Source organism: Maniola hyperantus, chromosome 16, assembly GCF_902806685.2.
Source record: "Maniola hyperantus chromosome 16, iAphHyp1.2, whole genome shotgun sequence".
Lineage (NCBI taxonomy): Eukaryota > Metazoa > Arthropoda > Insecta > Lepidoptera > Nymphalidae > Maniola > Maniola hyperantus.
In genome coordinates, this window is record NC_048551.1 from 358,395 (window position 1) to 378,761 (window position 20,367).

General features: G+C 39.4%; 1 protein-coding gene across 1 annotated transcript; it reads right to left on the bottom strand.

Annotated features, from left to right (window-relative positions):
- Positions 1-660: 660 nt before the first annotated feature.
- Positions 661-6,433, bottom strand: LOC138403387 (CD209 antigen-like). Its single transcript, XM_069503733.1, has 6 exons — positions 6,281-6,433; positions 4,291-4,361; positions 2,962-3,083; positions 2,226-2,358; positions 1,319-1,379; positions 661-781 (listed from the first exon to the last, which is right to left on the bottom strand). Coding segments are annotated over exons 1-6 (504 nt in total). The 5' UTR covers positions 6,283-6,433; the 3' UTR covers positions 661-666.
- Positions 6,434-20,367: the final 13,934 nt, after the last annotated feature.

A 20,367-nucleotide genomic window follows, 5' to 3' on the forward strand; every position in this document is an offset into this window, starting at 1 on the left:
TAAGTTAAACTTGAGTGGAAATCTCCCAAGTTTTATGAGCTCGGCTCAGACTAACATTATTATCCGGCCGGCTTAACATAATCTACCCTACACAGGATATTATTTCTTTTTACGTACGTGGCTTATGTCATAAGTCATATTATTGCTAGCAATAGCTAACTTTCAATGTGATTTTGTTTGTTTCTAAAGTGGGTTTAGAATAAAATTGTTGATACAACAGGTTATACTTCTTGTATATATTATATTCAGGCTATACATGTACCTTCTTACCTTTCCAGAGTTCCGTACCCGAAGGATTCCAAGGGACCCTATTACTAAACCTATGCTCTCAGTCCGTCCACATGCATAATACCTAGATAGAGAGTTAAAGTTTTCACAGGGTGTATATTTCTATTTTCTCTTGTCGCTATAACAACAAATAATGGGCAGGGGTATGCCGTATGGGTGGGCCTAATAAAAACTGGTATACCCCTTCCAGGTTAGTCCGCTTCCATCTTAGACTGCATCGTCATTCGTCATCTACCACTAGGTGAGATTGCAGTCAACGGCTAACTTGTATCTGAATAAAAATATATAAAATAGCAGGGCCGATCGCCCTGTGGCAGGGGCAGTGCCCCGGGGGGAGAGAAGGTGGATATAGGGAAAAAGAAACAGTAGCTGTAACGGTTAGGTAGTGTTGACTTTAATTTGGCAGATGTAAGGCTGTCGTCGATGGCACCAGAAGTCCCGCAGCCAGTTGACGGCGTCCACGCCGGCGCAGTGGGGCTCCTCAGGAGCGTTGCTGTTAACAACACAATAGATTGCTTTGAGATAAATACTCGTGTAAAATTTCTATATGTATAATTTTGTTGGTGGTTCTAATAAAATAAATAACCGGCCACGTACGAGTCAGACTCGCTCATGAAGGGTTCCGTAGGTACTACAAAGATTCTTGTATGATTAAAGAAACTTCCGTACAAGATATACATAACACTAAGTACCTAAGCAATTCTGCAATAATTGACAATCAGAAAGTGTATAATACAATAATACCTACCCAATCTGAATAAAGCATTTGAGATTGACTTTTGAGTTTGGTTTGGTAGATACTCTTCGGGTACGGAACCCAGAAATTTGAGCAACCAAGAAATACAGCCATTTAATCACATAATATTTGATTGACCTCTTTTTGATTATGTTAGGTTATGATAATGATAATAACGCTAATTTATCTGAAGCCAGCTATCTAGTGCTGTTAATAGGTACCTACATACCTCAAATTCAAATATTTTTAAAGAAAACGGTAAACTGTAAAAGTACGGCTAAAGAAGTTATTTACCTGAAACTTTCTCCGTTCCCACGGGACCACTTATGGAATCCAGTATCGTCTATCTTTTCACCTGAAAATCGCAGTAAAAATATACTTAGAATAAATAAATAATACCGTTCAAGTGCTACTCGTACACGATTATGTGCTTTTAATTTTTAATTTACATGGCAGCCATTTTGAATATTTTATTATTTGTTATTATCGAAATATAGGTACTTACTTAATACTGTGAAGATTTCAATTTACTACCTATAACGGTTTATGAGATACAGCCCGCTGACAGACAGACAGACAGAGCGACGGACGGCTGGACAGCGGAGGCTGACCACTATGCTATACGACCACAACGCGTCGCGGCAATGAAGAAAAGCCGCGACGCGTTCAGAACGAAATCTCAGCACCCCGACTTCACGCAGTCTTGTCTGTTATATATACCTATCGAGTATTTTTCATTTTTGTAAAGCGCCAGAAGCAAGCAAGCGCGTTGGGGGTCTTGAATGAAGCGAGCCTACGAAGGTCCAGTAGTTGAGCTGAATGCAGGGACGACGGAGCGAGTCTTTTGGCGTAGCCTATTTAAAAATTTGATCTATCCTTTACCCTCCCCCTCCTCTTTTTTGTCACATCCTGTTAGTCGAACTGAGACAGTTACACCAAATAGTGCTCAGAACGCGTCGTAGCTTTTTTTCATTGCCACAACGCTTTGTGGTCGTACAACATGACAGCCACGGCACAAATTTCGCTATAGGTATGGCCTTTCTGCGATTGGCACAACGCGTTGCGAGCTGTTTTTTCGCTCAATGAGCGTTTTGGGTCTTTGAGCGGATCGGAATGTGGGGTGAGACAAGGAGAATTGAGCTCTCCGACGTTTTTCAACCTATAAATTTGTTATGTGAACCAGTTTGTCGAAGAGTCTCACCGTCAACGTTCCTCCACACGCGGTAGTCGTCGAGGTTGTGGATCCCGAGCCACACGATGAGCTTGTACTCGCTGCCCGACACTGCGGAGTAGCTCATCCCGCGGACCAGCTTTTGCAAGAACTGGAATTCCTCCTGTAAACACAAATCATAATCATCATCGTCAGCCCACTTCTGAGAACGAGTCTTCCATCAGAATGAGATGGATTTAGGCCATAGTCAACCAGGACTGCGGATTGGCAGACTTCACTGTACTGTAGCAAAGCATTTCGATACGAATACGATGCCGCGTGAAAAATTATTAGTAGGTAATTCAGTTAAAACTCCAACACCCTAGGTTAGTCGACGGAGTTACCGGGCGACTAGTCGACCGTACGTAATGGGTCTTATACTTGCACCAGGTGAAATCGTAATCAAGGATAGAAAAAAAATAACGTGAAACGTCGGCCTCCTATTTGGGGGTCCTGGGTTCGATCCCAGGTACGCATCTTTCATTTTCCAGGTTTGAAAGTAAGGGAAACATCGTAAGGAAATTTGCATGCCTGTGAGGTGTCTATAATGAAAAAAAAATGAAAAAATATTTATTTATCATAATGTTCTCAAAGGTATTACAGGTTGTGTCCGATTGACATCTAACTTGGTAACTAACCATGGCCAAAGTCTCCCTTCAGCCTGATACGCCGACTTGTCAACCTGTCGCTACTTGGTAACCTGCGAGTTGAACTCTTCTTGACTTACTAATGTCTTGGGAACTGCGAGCTTGGCTCCTTCCTCCGCACAGCGGTCCCGCGCCACCGGCCAGCTCTGCGCCTGATATACCAGCTTGTAGCCAATGCCCGTCGCTCTGTCTACGAGGTAACCTGCAAGTTTAAATAGAACTTCATGGCTGAGATTTTAGCGGGGTCGCTCCATCGCGCTCTGCAAGGTGACATGCACCTTTTAAAAAAATAAAAATAGCGAGCAAAAAAAAAAACGAGCAGGCGGATCACATGATGTTCAGTAATTACCGCCGCCCATGAACATTTGTAGTACCAGAGGAACCGCCGATGCGTTGTCGGATTTTCAGCAATTTGTTGGTACGCGCAATGAATAACCCCATGTTTAACCCCAGGGAGTTGGAGAGCCAAAGGGAGTTAATTCCACAGTTTGCTTCGTGGACAAAGCACTAGAACTAGAACACTACTACTTTTTAACAAGATACTCTAATCTACTCAATGCATTTGTCGCTGTGAGTCGCAGCCGTTCAGTCCTCGGGCTCGGCAGTCAGTCGGGCTCTCAGAATATCTACCAGCGAGCGGGGTGATTCGCTAACTCAGTGTTCAACGATAAATGATAGCCACCGAGCTCATTTAAGGTAGCTCAGTTCGGTGCTTTCTCCATACAAACGTAGGAGGGAAAATACAACAATATTCGATATTGTACGCACAAAACTAAGAATTATATCGATTTATCTCGTCATTATCTAGGTTTATTGATATATAAAATATTGAAAAAAATATTGATTTAAAAGTTACGAGGCTCAAAAGAATCCTATTTTAACACTAAATTAATGACAACTTTGGGCGTAAATAAATAAGATTAGGGATATGAAAATTCTAAAACAATTTATCATTAGACGTTGTTTATTTATTCATTAGTTGAAATAACTTTACTTTGCAAACATAAATTCAGCAGGTTTTTCTCAAAAATACTTTTCCTAAACCCTTTTCGCTCGCTTGATTTCAGTGAAAATCATCGTGCCTCTCAACTTTCTCATACAATGTCAAGTGAAAAGCAAACATGTTACCCACGTGCGCTGCCAATTTCGGTCGAGCGTCCTGCGTCACCTTAATATTTATTTTTAATCCATTGAAGATTTTCTACGAAAAATCATTTTAATATCACTCAGTGAAGCAACTTTGTAGAACCAACCGATGTCAAATGAACTCGGTGGCTATCATTCATTGTTGAACACTGAGTTACGTAATACTCTCAAGTTTCGCCTACAGTAGTTTTATGTCAAAAATAGTTAAAACTGAGTTTGAAACTGTGAGTTTTTATTCTGTCAGAAGTCAGGTGGGCACTTACCGTCAGGTGCGTCACATCGCACGCCGACCAGCGCAATTACCAGTGCCAATGCTGCGAGAGTGAGGCGTGCCCTGCAATCAGTAACAAAGATAATACATTGTAATCTGATCTTAGTGCTTTATAGCAAATCATACCTACCTACCTACCTACAGCTGATCGATTCCGGAAAACCTGCAAAATTTTTAGGTAACCAAATATTGCAAACAAGCTGTGATAGCCTGGTGGTTAGGACGTCCGCCTCCTAATCGTCAAGAATTCAATCCTGGACACGCACCTCTAACTTTTCGGAGCTATATGCGATTTAAGTAAGTAAATATCACTTGCTTTAACGGTAAAGGAAAACACCGTGAGGAAAACTGCATGCCTGAGAGTTCTCCATAATGTTCTCAAAGGTGTGTGAAGTCTACCAATGCGCACTTATTACACACCAAATATTTAAATGACGGGCCATTTATTTACTTTGCCTTGCGAAAACCCTGTTGTTTATAAAAATAGCAGTGTTGACTTCGTTTCGGTTCGATAAAAATGTTTATAAAATAACTAGCTAATGCCCGCGCCTTCGTCCACGTGATTTGCGTTTTTCAAAATCCCGCGGGAACTCTTTGATTTTCCGGGATAAAACATAGCCTATGTGTTAATACAGCGTATAATCTATCTCCATTCGAAATCAGTTCAGCCGTTTTTGCGTGATTGAGTAACAAACATACAAACATCCAAACATCCGCACTTTCACATTTATAATATTAGCAGGATATCACTTTTTTTCGTCTGATTAAAGGTCAGCTAATGATAATATTTACTTACTAAAATAAATAAAAAAACAAAACACGACCCACCAGCGAGATGTTCGCGTGTTAAGGCCACCGGGGGTCATGTGTGGAAGTAGGTACCTAATGTACGCGACAGGTCGAGATGGCGGTCGGGGAGGGAACGCCCCGCACACCAACACAGCCCTCGCGCTAACCCGGTGCGGGCGAGCGCAAGTGACGTACGGGTGTGCGGGGCGTCCCCCCGCCTCATACCCCGATTGCCATCTCAACCTGTCGCGGATTGTAGATATCATCTCAACCTCGACCTACGTCTGAAATCTATACTTAGAGCTTAAGTACGTTGACTTCGCTCAGACTTTCGTCATCATCATCATTATCATCAACCCATCGCCGGTCCACTACTGAGCACGGGTCTCCTCTCAGAATGAGAAGGGTTTAGGCCACTGTCCACCACGCTGGGCAAGCGTGGATTGGCAGACTTTACACACTTTTATGAACATTGCTAGCTGAATCCCGCAATTTCGTACGCATGGATTTACGTTTTCAAAATCCCGTGGGAACTGTTTTATTGTCCGGGATAAAAAGTAGCCTATGTCACTCTCTCTCTTTAACTATATCCATGCAAAATCACGCTAATCCGTTGCTTCGTTGCGGCGTGATCAAAGGACAAACCAACAAACAAACACACTTTCGTATTTATAATAATATATGTAGTTTAACAAAAAATCAAATACAAGTTAGCCCTTGATCTCATCTGTTGGTAAGTGATCATGCCGTCTAAGATTGAATAGCCCGCTTCCATCTTAGACGGCATGCGTGATCACCTGGAAGGGGTATGCTACACGACATCGTACTGGAACGCTAAATCGTTTGGCGGCACGGCTTTGCCGGTAGGGTGGTAACTAGCCGCGGCCGAAGCCTCCCTCCAGAGCAGACCAGAAATTTAGAAATTTAGAAATTTCAAACCCCTGCCGGAAATCGAACCCGGCACCTCTCACTAACAAGACCACAGCGCTTACCACTGCGCCTGGGATGTCATCTATCTCCTCGAGTTTGAGCAAAGTAGCTGAGGCGATTTCGAAAAAATTGGCATCCTGCAGATGGATCCTACTTCGCAAAAATTTAATTTGATTTGGAAATACATTTAAATTCTACATGACAAAATCAATGATGCCTAGGAACTGCAAATTTAATATAACAAAAAATAGAGAAAAACTTACATTTCTTGTTGATTCCGTCCTATTTCAATTCTCAAACTTGTAATTTTTTTTGTTTAAGTTAAATAAGTATATACTTAGGTAACTTATTATGTAGATAATACTGTTTACGCGAGCCCTATGTATTTAGTGCGCGTCGCCTGCACTGACTGCGGGCTAGGATGCGCGCGCGCATATTTAAAGCCAACTAAACACTGGCATGCCTAACGGTACTGATAAATAAATTACGAAAAAACATTGACTCATTGAATATAAGTATCCATATTCTAGTGATTTTTACTGATTGTTAATAAAAAAACCGGACAAGTGCGAATAATCAAACTCGTGCACCAAGGGTTCCGTACTACAATCGTATTTTTTCGATATTTTGCAGATAAATCAAAAACTAGGTTTTATGTATAAAAATAAATAAAAATCTGTTTTGAATAGACAGGTAAAGCCCTTTCATATGTTTGAAGATTGAAAATAGTAATTATTTGTTCATGTAGGTACACATTTTAATTTGTTTTAATGATATAACCACAAATTCACGGTTTTCGGATTAATTCCTTTACATCTATATCTATATATATAAAATTCAAAGTCCTGACTGACTGACTGACTGACTGACATATAATCAACGCACAGCCTAAACCGCTGGTCCTAAAGACATGAAATTTGGAGGGTCTATTCCTTGTAAAGAGTTGGTATCCACTAAGAAAGGATTTTTCGAAATTCCACCCCTAAGTGGGTTAAATGGGGGATGGAAGTTTGTATGAAAGTCCGTCATTTTTCAAGTTATTTGCACGAAAATTAGTATTTGGGTTTTCGGTCACAAATGAAGAAATACGTGTTTCAGGATTTTTGGAAAATTCGCCCATAAGGGTGGTAAAATAGGGGATGAAAGTTTGTATGGGAAAGTTTTAATTATTGATATTATTAACTTGAAATTTGGAAAGTAAGTTTTTTCTTGAGGTTAGGTGGCAGCTAAGAAACGGCTATGAGAAAATCCCAGCTAAAGGGATGAACTGGGGGTTGGAAGGTTATATGTGTTATTCGGTGCTGTTCAGGGTGCGCGTCCAGATGTTATAATGTTTGTATCTGAAAAAAAATGCCATTTGTTTCCTGTAGGCCACGCGGGCGAAGCCGCGAGCAGAAGCTAGTGTGCTATAAAACTTACCTACCTACCAAATATCATGGTTCTAGGTCTACGGGAATTACTATATAGGTTTTCTTGACAGACATGACGGACAGACGGATACACGGACAGAGGGACAGACAGACAGATGAACAGACAGACAGGCAACAAAGTGATTCTATAAGGGTTTCTTTTTTTCTTTTGAGGTACGGAACCCTAAAAATTGGTTAAGTGCGTAGATACTCTGAGAACACGCTTAATGGTAGAGCCACTGCATGCTAAGTTGCTAAAAACTTTGGTGGTCGTTATGTTTTTTAAATACTGTAGTTTACTTTCAAAAACTTCTTTAGGGTATAAGAACCCTAATAATGATTCAAAAATTCGAGGGTGTAAACACAAAAAATTCCGACTCTAATTTTTCACCAATAACACCCTGAAAAAAATTTTTTTTTTCTAAAATGTAATATGCCTTTGTGGGTTAACAGGTTTCTTTAACTATTTAAATAAGCTGAATTTCATGTCAAGCCAAGATCATGATAATTTATTGTAAAACGGATTTCACACGTTGGTAAAATTCAAGGTACGATTTGGTAAAGCATATTAGTGTAAAATGGAAATGAGCTAAAGTGGATTTGCAAGGTTTGTCCTTAACTAATTCAGAGAAGCACAATTATGCGTGTACCTACCTACAATATATACTGTAAGGGTGGTAAATTGGGCGGAATAGAAATATACCCGGATACGGAATAATCTACCACCTTACAAAGATTAGAGGAAAAAAAAATAATTTTAATTTACTTTACTTGATCTATCTACCTAGTAAAGAATAGAAGCTAGCCGTCGACTCCCTTGTAATGCATATGAGGTGTTATAAATGAAATTTGCTAGATGTTAGGCAAAATTGTTTTTAATGTAACTTTTACCGGGGTCGCTTAATACAGAATGATGGCTAATAATGCTTAGTTATTCTAGCTTAATGCCAAGACTTAATTTAGATACATTAGAATGACTTAGGTAGATAGTACATAAGATCTATGTTTTAAATTTAAGATGCCATTGGCATGGAATAGACAATGACACAGTAAAATTCATAAAATTGTTTCAAAATAAAAGCTCAGTAGTAAAGACAGGGTTCTTACTGTACACATACACTAAGAAGGTTCACTAAACTGTTCCAGGATACAAACATTTGCTTACTTGTAGGTGCGAAGACTGCAAGGTAGCTGGACGGCATCGGCCAAGCTCCCAAAACTCGATTTAACTTGATTCTTCACAACCGAAATGTTTCATTACAAAGATTTTCACCAAGTCTTATCCATAGAAATTAAGTTGCCAACGTGAATGTGCAAAAGAAATAAATACGAAAACCGAAAACTAAAAACGGAAACGCAAACGGAAAACGGAACCCCTGTAACAAAGAAAAACAAGATTATAATTTGTGCTGTGTGAAAATTTCGACACGTGGAATTTTCCCGATCAAACACAACTCACCTATTGAACTCCTGGCCACCAATGGTTTTCAGGAGTCCCCCACAACCCATTATCCTCATTTATTTGGGAAGGTAAAATAACTGGAACTGAAAGGGAAAATCATGAAATTAGGATTTTCTCTAACCAAACCGCCATTTTGTCGAATCCACATTACTTGATTTTTCACTCACCATAATTGATGAAACATTGAAATACGTTAGGATGATTAAATTTATAACTATTGTATTTTCCCAGGCGAAGCCATGGGCGAAAAAGAGTGAGATTTTCCTGGAACGAAAAAAATTCGTCTTCACATGTTGACTCCAGAAAAATTCTAAATCTCACCAATCGGTGTTGCCTGACGCAACCCGAGTGTGGCCGCTCTCATTTAGTTTGATCATGAAGCCAATTCATTTTTGAATATTTGCGGAACCTAAGGATATATTATAAGAACCGTTTTGTTAATGACTTAACAATAAACAAATGATATTATGGTTTTATTTAATTATTTTGTTTTATTTTTACGACAATTGACAACGAAGCAAACGCCATCTATTGTGGCTCGAATGAACTCTGAACATCGACCCACGCGTAGTTCTGCACCTTGATGCTAGGTGGCACCAACATACTTTGAACAAAATAGATTTTAATTAAAAGCGAAACGCTAATTAGTAGTTCAAAATTTACAACGTCACAATACCTGCTAATGTTGTAGAGGTTCTGAAACATTTAGATCTCAGCACATTATTCGTTTCTTTTTAAATGAAAATATAACAATAAAACTTAAAGCTAGCTTTATCTAATTACTATACAAATCATGCTCGCGAGGAATGGTGCCAAGAATACTGGCTGCATTTCCTCGCTGGACCGCCAGGCAGATCCGTTGCGCAAAATGAGCTAGCCCTTCTAACACCAGATGAGAAAATTAACCTATTCGCTTAAATTGTACTAGGAACAAAATAAAAATAATACAATAATAAATAAATAATTTATTTAATTTCCTACTAATGATACCCCCTTAAATATAATAAGTGTAGTGAAACCCATGACCCGCGCCGTGACCCCCAAAGGACCAGCCGACCCCATACCCACCCAAGGGGTTCCTATACCTCTCCACATCTTCATTCACACCGTACCCACTTTTCGTTTCTCGCACCCTATGCAACGGTATTACCGTTAAATCCTGTACCGGTACGTAATTATGGAACGGTATTAAAACCGGTATCAATTGTTGGGTGTGCTGGGTGTGTTGGGTGTGCTGGGTGTGCTGGGTAATGTTATGTTGTCCTTGCATATGATTAATATTTTCGGTATGAACTTGATGTGATATCGGTATGACATGGAGATTCTGTACGTAGTAGGTCTGGTACGGTATGTTCGGTCCCTTCTTCTTTCTTGTCACTTGCTGTATAGAATTATGGGTTGATGACATCTCGTGGTGAATGACAACTGGGGATATAGAATTATGGGTTGATGACATCCCGTGGTGAATGACAACTGGGGATGTGTCCTTCGGCTTGAGGAAATGGCTAGGCAAAGTTGCGACTTCATAGATTTTTATGATTATGAACAGTAGCAATAGGTATTTCGGCATCTGTAACAATGGAAAGATAGTAATTAAGGCATTATTAATTAATTATTTTATGAGAAGGGTTTAATGCTATAGTTAAAGTTTCTGAATAAAATAACCGTGGCAGACACAGGGGTGATCCCAAATTATTTTATTTCTTGCTAAAAACCATGCCAATTCGGCTGAACCAAATTGGTAAGACTGACAAGGCTAAATGCAGGTGTTGCGAATTTTGCAACAAATTAAACTTAATTAAATCCATAAACAAAGTCTTTACTGTTAATGCGACGATTGCCTTAAAGTTCTTAACACCATCTTGTCTGTAGTTTGTATTTAGTGGATAATTCCTACATTATCTAACATCTAAATATGCATGCAATCATACACTCCCATTTACACACACACACACATGCACACACGCTCACACATACTCATAAGCACACACTCACACACGCATACACACACACATACAATCATACACACACTGTTGTAATTTTATTTTATTATTGTATATACCTACATTTATTCTAACTCTATTCTGTTAAAATAGTTTAATTATAATTTTAAGTAATCTCTTTTGGCCTTCTGTTATACCTAGATTTAAATTTAAATAATAATTATGTATTTACGCTGTTGATTACTTTCAAATAAACAAAAAAAAAAAAAAAATTATCTAAATGAGTTGCAGACACATCGATTTTTGCCGTACGGGCTGTCAAGGAAATAAATTCGTCTATCTCTTCTAATGAAGGCTCAGAGTCAGTGAGCGATGGAGAGAGCTATGCTTAGAGTTTACTCTATATAAACAAATCAGAAATGAGGAGATCCGTAGGAGGATCGAAGTAACCGACATAGCTCAGCTGGTGGAGAAGCTGAAGTGGCAATGACCGATAGACGTTGATTGGGGTCTCAAGGTGCTAGAATGGCAACCTCATACCGGAAAGCGCTACGTTGGAAGAACCCCCCCCCCCCCCCCCCCCAAGGTAGACGGACGACAGCAGGCGAGTCGCAGGGAGCCGCTGGATACAGGCGGTGCAAGACCGTTGGCATGTGGAAGTCCCTACAAGAGAAGAAGTGTGCGCTTGTGCATTCATTTATTTGTATTTTGACTGATCCGTATAAATACGAATAGTATTTTACAGATCGAATACGAATGACTGCACTGCCTCAATAGCTCAACCGGTATAGGAGTGGACTGAAAACCGAAAGGTCGACGGTTCAAACCCCGCCCGTTGCACTATTGTCGTACCTGCTCCTAGCACAAGCTTGACGCTTAATTGGAGAGGAAAGGGGAATATTAGTCTTTTAAAAAAAAATGGCTAATAATCTATTTAAAAAAAAAAAAAAACGCTCTAAACTTACTTTGGCATTACAACTTCACTTGTCACTAGGTGAGATCAAAGGCTAACTTGTTATCGAAAAAAGTCGTACGATCAAATCGATGTGTATACTCGAGTCATTAAGTACAATGAGCAAATTCCAGCATCAGCGAAGACGTGACACGTATAACGTGACGGCGACAAACGACGTGACAAGTGACAGCTGTTATTTAATTTACCCTTCTTGACTCGCTCGCTCGAGATCACGCCATTAAGCCGGGTTAGTGTTGAAAAGTGTCAATTCTTATCTTCCATAATATAATCTTATTTATTATTTTATGACTTATTTTTTTAACTATAAAATATACTTCAGTGCTTGTAACCCTCAGCCATCAACCTAACTAAAGCTTACGCTAGGTAGGCTATAAAACAACTAGCTTATGCTCGCGACTTCGTCCGCGTGGACAACAAAATTTCAAAACCCTATTTCACCCCCTTAGGAGTTGAATTTTCAAAAATCCTTTCTTAGCGGAAGCCTACGTCATAATAGCTATCTGCATGCCAAATTTCAGCCCGATCCGTCCAGTAGTTTGAGCTGTGCGTTGATAGATCAGTTAGTCAGTCAGTCAGTCAGTCAGTCAGTCAGTCAGTCAGTCAGTCAGTCAGTCAGTCAGTCAGCTTTCCCTTTTATATATATAGAGACTAGGTAAGCTATCATTCATTTCACGTCACCTCTAGCCTTATATTTAGCCTAGTCCTAGCGAGGACGTGACACGTATAACGTGACGGCGACAAACGACGTGAGAAGTGTCAGCTGTTGTTTAATTTACCCTTATCGACTCGCTCCAGATTAGTGTTGGAAGTCACTTCTTATGCTCCATATAATATGTGACTTATTCTTTTACACACAGTAACACAGTTTTTAACTAACACAGCTGTTACTATTTCCAAAAAAAACCATGGACACTTCAGGGCAGGGTTAATCACTTGCTTTAACCTCAGTTCACGACAGGGAACTTCTAACAAAACGTCGACACCTCGAGGTCACTGGCGCACGACAAATGTTAGTACATTTGGAGCCATAAAGTAGCCCTATTCTTCTTTGGTTTTACGTCACCATAGCCTAATATTTGATATAGGTACGTATCGTCGATTCAGGATCAAAACGAGAGTTCCCTCACTCTAGTTAATTCTGCTTTAACGGTGAAGGAAAACATCGTGAGGAAACCTGCATACCATATTGTGTGAAGTCTGCCTATTGGCATAAGGCCAGCGTGGCGGAATAAAGTCAAACCCCTTCTCATTCTGAGAGGCTCTCCTCCAATGAGAAGCTCCGTGCTCAGTAGTGTGGCCCAGCAGTTTGGACTGTACATTGATAATGCTCTCAGTCAGTTTCCCCATTTACGATTTTAATTACAGTAAACCAAAAATAGCACCCATCGAATAATTATGGTACAGTGTTATTTTACACGATATTTCGCTGACAAATGGCGTATGATATGACGTGATATAATTGCTATCACGTGACAGCTCATCACGCTGATACGCGCATCACATCACAGCGAGACAGATTGATGACCCATCGGGGGCGAGTTCGCAGTTTGCACACTGGGGACTTTATGTCGGGGTCGTCGAATGGGGCGCGTTTAGAACCCTAGTAGCTTTAGTTTTGTTAATCAACAATGGTAAACATATTCGCTATCATCGCCATAGAATAATCATAAAATAATCCATACTTATATTGCGAAAGTGTGTCTGTCTGTCTGTCTGTCTGCTAGCCTTTCACGGCCCATCCGTTCAACCTATTTTGACGACTAATATTATAAATGCGAAAGTGTGTCTGTCTATCTGTCTGTCTGTTTGCTAGCCTTTCACGGCCCATCCGTTCAACCTATTTTGACGAAATTGATAGCTTGCATCCCGGGGAAGGACATAGGCTTCATCCGCGTGCATTTAGGTTTTTAAAAACCCGTGGGAACTCTCTGATTTTCCGGAATAAAAAGTAGCCTATGGATGTCCTTCCCCGGGATGCAAGCTATCTCTATACCAAATTTCGACAAAATCGGTTGAACGGATGGACCGTGAAAAGCTAGCAGACAGATCGACAGACAGACACACTTTCGCGTTTATAATAATTAGTATGGATGAATGGATTATACTTAGAATGGATTTTAAAGTTCTGTCATCTCGACATTATGGTGTGGGTGTTTTCATGTTTTCCTTGATGTGGGCTGTAACGACTTTTTGTTGAGCGACATGACGCTTGTGTGTGCTCACACTTTGTGTTTTAATGATACGTATAATATTAATTACTTTTTCATATTTAATTAACTTTGGACGAGCTTTCAGGCGCAATGTTGTGATTTTCGTGAGGGTCTCTTTAGATTTTCACTGAATTGGCTCTGCTCTTTCTATCGATAGGTTTGGGATGGTGGGAGGATTCGGCCAATGACCTTAAGCCCTTTTCATTCTGAGAGGAGACCTGTGCTCAGTAGTGGTACGGCGACGGGATGATCATGATGATGATAAAACTTAATACCTTACCTAATTACTGTACAAACCAGAATATAATTTATCATTGTAGTATTCTACAATCTCTTTGAGAATTTCTTGTGAAAATCCTCTGACTAACCTAGAATACTTGATTACACTGGAGCTTTAGGTATTTAGGGTCCCATTTCGCATTCAAAATTTTAATCAAATCCGAAATCCTGTAAGAAGATTAGTACCTGTAGTGGACAGAGGGAACAAAGACAATACTGTACGTTGGAACTTGGAATTATTCTAAGCTGGGAATCGAATCCTTTGAATTTCGTCACCGAATTAGTATTACTGAGTAAGTACCTACAGTACAGTTCAAACGTCTTTTTTTTTAAATTTATAGACTAGCGCTTGGCTGCAATCAGACCTGGTGGCAAGTGATGATGCAGCCTAAGATGGAGCGCGCTTGTCTAGAAGATGTCTATTCACTCTTGACTTGAAAGTACCCATATTATAATTGCAGGGGAAAACTGATGCTGGAAGGAATTTTCACTAACAAAGGACTTTTTGAGAAATTCCAACGAGATATTTTTATTAGATGATCAACAAATCGCCGACTGGCTGGGGTATGAAATATCTCAGAATGAGAAGGGTTTGGGTCTTAACCACTAGGCTATCACGGTTCATTTTAATTAGAAAAGTTTTAACAATCAGAAGATAGCAATTATCACGTTAAAGTTTAGTAATTTAAATTTTTTTTTTTTTTTTTAATACAATAAAACTTAAAGCTAGCCTTATCTAATTACTATATAAATCATGACCGCGTGGAATGGTGCCAAGAATACTGGCTGCATTTCCGCGCTGGACAGCCAGGCTGATCCGCTGCGCAAAAAATGAGCCAGCCCTTCTGTCACCAGTTGAGGCTATTAATCGCGGTGAAATGTCTCGTAAAAAATTTTTAGCACTAAGACTCCATGGCCCCAGGGTCTCCACGGCAAACGGCACAAAAATGTAACTCTCTATAAGAGAGGCATACTTGCGCCGCTTGCCGTTTTCAGCTGTTTCTGCTGCGGCTCCCGGTCTTGATGCTGTCTTCCTGATATGACACGGGGCCAATGTGTCAACGCAAGTTGCGTCCCACATTAGCGCCCGTCCCCGTTCCCAGGGAACCAGCGTCAATCCATCAGGTCTCTTGCCATCATCCCGACTAATCCCTGCCGGCTCAATGAGCGCAGGAATATTTATGGTGGCAAGAGCTCTTTTAATTGTATACAAAACATTGATAAAACTAATGGTTCGAAATAAAAACCTTTTATAAACTTGATTAGAAAATAAAAACTAACTTTTTTTGTAACAACTAGGTATATAACAACTTAAATGATACAAAAAATTAATGAAATAGTTACCTTATAATTTTTTATATACCCCGCTTCCACATGACCCCAGCACAAAATCCATTCGCTAACTAGCTGAGACACTGAACATTCTTGCCCATTATTCTTATATATTGTACTGTATATTTGTGTAATTTATTATATGTATAAATAAACTTGTGTCACTGTCCGCCTGCGTCTGTGCACTGCAGCGGGTCACACGAGTCGGTATCGAGCTGGTGGTTTGGACAGGAAACTAGCGATTAATTTAATTTAATTTAAGGCAGGTTTGTAGAAAGGTCTGTCCTTATTGTGAAACTCGAATATACATATTTTAGTTCGCGACAGGTCGACACGACATTGAATAAATTGAATAAAAATATTATATTATATTATATTCTATTCTATTCTAATTATTTTCAGTAGATAAGGCTAAGATAAATAATGTAGAAAAAACCGGCCAAGTGCGAGTCAGGCTCGCGCAATGAGGGTTCCGTACTACAGTCGTATTTTTTCGACATTTTGCACGATAATTCAAAAACCATGATGCATAAAAATAAATAAAAATCTGTTTTAGAATGTACAGGTGAAGACCTTTCATATGATACCCCCACTTGATATAGTCACTCACTTCGAAAGTTGAAAATACTAATTATTAGTTCATGACCACAATTTAATTTTTTTTGTGTGATCTAACCCTAAATTCACGGTTTTCAGATTTTTCCCCAAATGTCAGCTATAAGATCTACCTACCTGCCAAATTTCATGATTCTAGGTCAACGGGAAGTACCCTGTAGGTTTCTTGACAGACAGACAACAAAGTGATCCTATAAGGGTTCCGTTTTTCCTTTTGAGGTACGGAACCCTAAAACTCATTATGTATGCAAAGTATTTTCCTTGCAAACCGTATTTAACAGTTGACATGTAGGTAGAGTACGTGACAGGTTGAGATGGCAATCGGGGTGAAGACGCCCCGCACATCCGCACAGCCCCCGCGCAAACCCGGGTTACTCGGGCGTGCCCGCCTCATACCCCGATTGCCATGTCTACCTGTCGCATACAATTTTACTTATTTTTATTTTATTTTATTTATTTCATATCTTATTAGAACGGCAGTGCCACTTACACTAACTAGATGATTAATAATAAATTTAAATACAAATAAAGGTACAAGAAAAAAGACACAAAATACAAAACGATAAAAGATTAAAGGATTTTGAATATGGAATACTTACTAGTTACTATAGTTATAAAAGGGGTGATAGCCTAGTGGTTAAGACGTCTACCTCCTATATGGGGGGGGGGGGGTCTGGGGCTCAACCCCTGGCACGCAACTCTAATTTTTTTTGATGGTGAAGAAAAACCTGAAAAACATCGTAGTTAAACCTACATGCCTGCGAGTTCTCCATAATGCTTTCAAAGGTGTGTGAAGTCTGCCAATCCGCACTTCGCCAGCGTGGCGGACAATGGCCTGAAGTTTGAGAAGGGTATAGGGGGCTTAGGGGCTATACCCCTCTCATTCTGAGAGGAGACTCGTACTCAGTAGTGATAAGATAAGATAAGATAAGATAAGTTTATTAATTGCAAAATTGTATGTACATAGGGTCTTAAAAATATAAAAGTCCAATTACAATCTGCCATCAATGGCGCGCAATTTTATAATAGTGTCAGTTACACATTTAGTTACTATTAACATAGGTACAAAAAAATAAAAAAAAAAATTAAAATAATATGATGTCAGAGAAAACCTAAAATAGTCTTATTTAAGTGCATATTAATATTGATGAAATTAATTACTTAATCAAATCTCGAAATTAAGCCTTAATATGTCGGTACGAAGTCATCCACTGCATAAATTTTTTTTTCTTGCAACCATTTTTTTAATTTATGACAGAATTGTTTAAATGGAAGCATTTTAATATCCATCGGCAATTTGTTAAAATTTTTTATGCACATAGAGTAACAATTTTTTTGGTATAATGATGTTTTGGAGATCCTATCAGACCTTTTCACGGCCCATCCGTTGAAACCATTTTGACAAGGTACAGGGATTGCTTGCATCTCGAGGATGCAAGCATAATGCAATATAAGTCCCGCAAATTGCTATTGCGCGGCTGGAGCCATGCCTCATTAACATCGAAATGACGTCATTTGACATATACATATATACGTAAAAATATACCATCAGCTCGAAACTTCAGTCTCGTGCGACGTCACGCGCATTAGCAATTTGCGGGACTTATAACATATTTTTGTAAATATTGTTTTCTATCAAATAGTGTAAGATCTCGCGTGTTCGCTGGCCCGTCCGAATGAATAATTTAATAAAATCTGTTAAGAAGCAATCTGTCAGCCTAATAAGTCTGGCTCATTAATATTTTATTCTAATGTCTTGTAGAGCTATGGGGTCACATGCAAATGTTGACCGTGTCAGTTTTGATTTATGTCTTTACCACCAAACGTACTACTAACATAAAAATTTTGAAAATTGCATGTCTGTCAATATAGGTTCGAAACCTTATTTTTACCTCACTGTGAAGCCCAAAGAAAATTTGGAATTTAAGTATGATTTCTAGATTATCTGCAGGTCTGGTCTGGTGGGAGGCTACGGCCATGGCTAGTTACCACCCTGCTGGCAAAGCTGTACCGCCAAACGATTTAGCGTTTCGGTAGGATGCCGTGTGGTATGGGTGTAATAAAAACTGCCACATCCCAAGTTAGAGATGATTCCTACAAGATGCTACCGGGCGTCTTAGACTGCATCATCACTTACCACCGAGTGAGATCACAGTCACGGGCTAGCTTGCAAGAAAATAAAAAAATTATGCAGTAACAGTTGCGGTCATCGGCTAGTGTATCCAATAACTATAATGGGCAATAAATGAATAACAAATGGATAAGTCATGGCGCTACATTAAAATATACAAATATGTACATTTTATGTTATTTACATTCTTTTGACATTCACATATTATTTAGTTAGAAAAACTGAGCTCAGAAATAACGGTTTTACAATTGGAGAAATTCTCGGATATCTCAACTTGTAACAGTAGCTTCTGGGTTCAATTCGCGGAACCTACTAAAAGTTTTAGTTAGGACTAAGCTTATAAATAAATAATAAATAATAAATAATTCTTTATTTAATAAGGCAACAGGACCCATATTTTGTTAGTACAGATATAATGCTTAAAAAAAACTATGTTAGTATATTTTGTTAGTATAATGCTTAAAAACTATGTTAGTATAAACATTTTATTTTTATTTTATTTTTACAACAGCTATCATAATAGGGCGCAAACAATTAGATTTTGGGATCACTTTCAAGCCCTCGTCCGGTCAACACTCTGCGTATTTACCGGACGAGAACTTGAATGAAATGCTGGAGAATTGGCGTATCCAGCTTTCCCGCCATCATATTCAGGATACTGTTGCAGCTCGAACGCAGCCTTATGCTCGCGACTTCGTCCGCGTGGACTACACAAATTTCAAACCCCTATTTCACCCCCTTAGAGGTTGAATTTTCAAAAATCTTCTCTTACCAGATGGCTACTCACTGCCTACGTCATAATAGCTATCTGCATGCCAAATTTCAGCCTGATTGGTCCAGTAGTTTGAGCTGTGCGTTTATAGATCAGTCAGTCAGTCAGTCACCTTTTCCTTTTATATATTTTATTTAAATATTAAAAGGGGGGCAACTCGGTCATTCGGGTGAAATTCATTCGGTCGAGAATCGAGATGACTATTAACTCTAGTAACAATTCTTCTCTAATTTGCTGCATTCACCGCTGAGCCAGAGAGGTCTCAAATTAGTTTGATATTGATCATCATCATCATCATCATCGACCAATAGACGTCCACTGCTGGACATAGGTCTCTTGTAGGGACTTCCACACGCCACGGTCTTGCGCCGCCTGGATCCAGCGGCTCCCTGCGACTCGTCTGATGTCGTCCGTCCACCTAGTTGATATTGATAGATTGTCAAAAATAAAAATAATATCCAACGAGAAGTGGAAAGCAGGCCCCATAACCGAAATGGTGTTTATATTCAAATGAGTTGACCTCCGCGTCGCCCTCATATTTCCTCCTGTGTCGATCAGCCTGAGTTCTGCGCGAGGCCGAAGTTTGGCCTGATAGAGCCTGTTTCACAAAGGTTAGCCTGTAAGTGCTGAGTAGGTAACTGTCGCAAGGCCCCTTTCCAAATCTGGCTTGTTATAATACCTGTATTGTTTTATAATTAACTAGATGATGGCCGCGACTTCGTCCGCGTGGATTTAGGTTTTTAAAAATCCTGTGGGAACTCTTCAATTTTCTGGGATAAAAATGGGTCCTTCCCAGGGATGCAAGCTATCTCTGTACAAAATTTCATCAAAATCGGTTGAGCCGTGAAAAGCTAGCAGACAAACAGACAGACAGACGCACTTTCGCATTTATAATATTAGGTAACATGGTTGATTCGCTGTTTACATTTTTTCACAGCCAATCAAAGGGCAGAATTTGTTGACGATTAGGATAACGATGCTTGCACAATTTTTCTTGCACAATTGGGAGGCAGATCTCTTGCTATCATCCCGACTCAATGAGCGCAGGAAAGTCTATGGTGGCAACAGTGATATGATAAGTCTATGGGTGGCAAGAACCCTTTCGATCGTATCAAGAAACTTGGCGTAGTTCAGGTCCACATAATAAATAAATAAATAAATAAAAATATTTTTTATTCGAATAAATTTTTACAAGTAATTACGAATAGTCGGATGCATCTA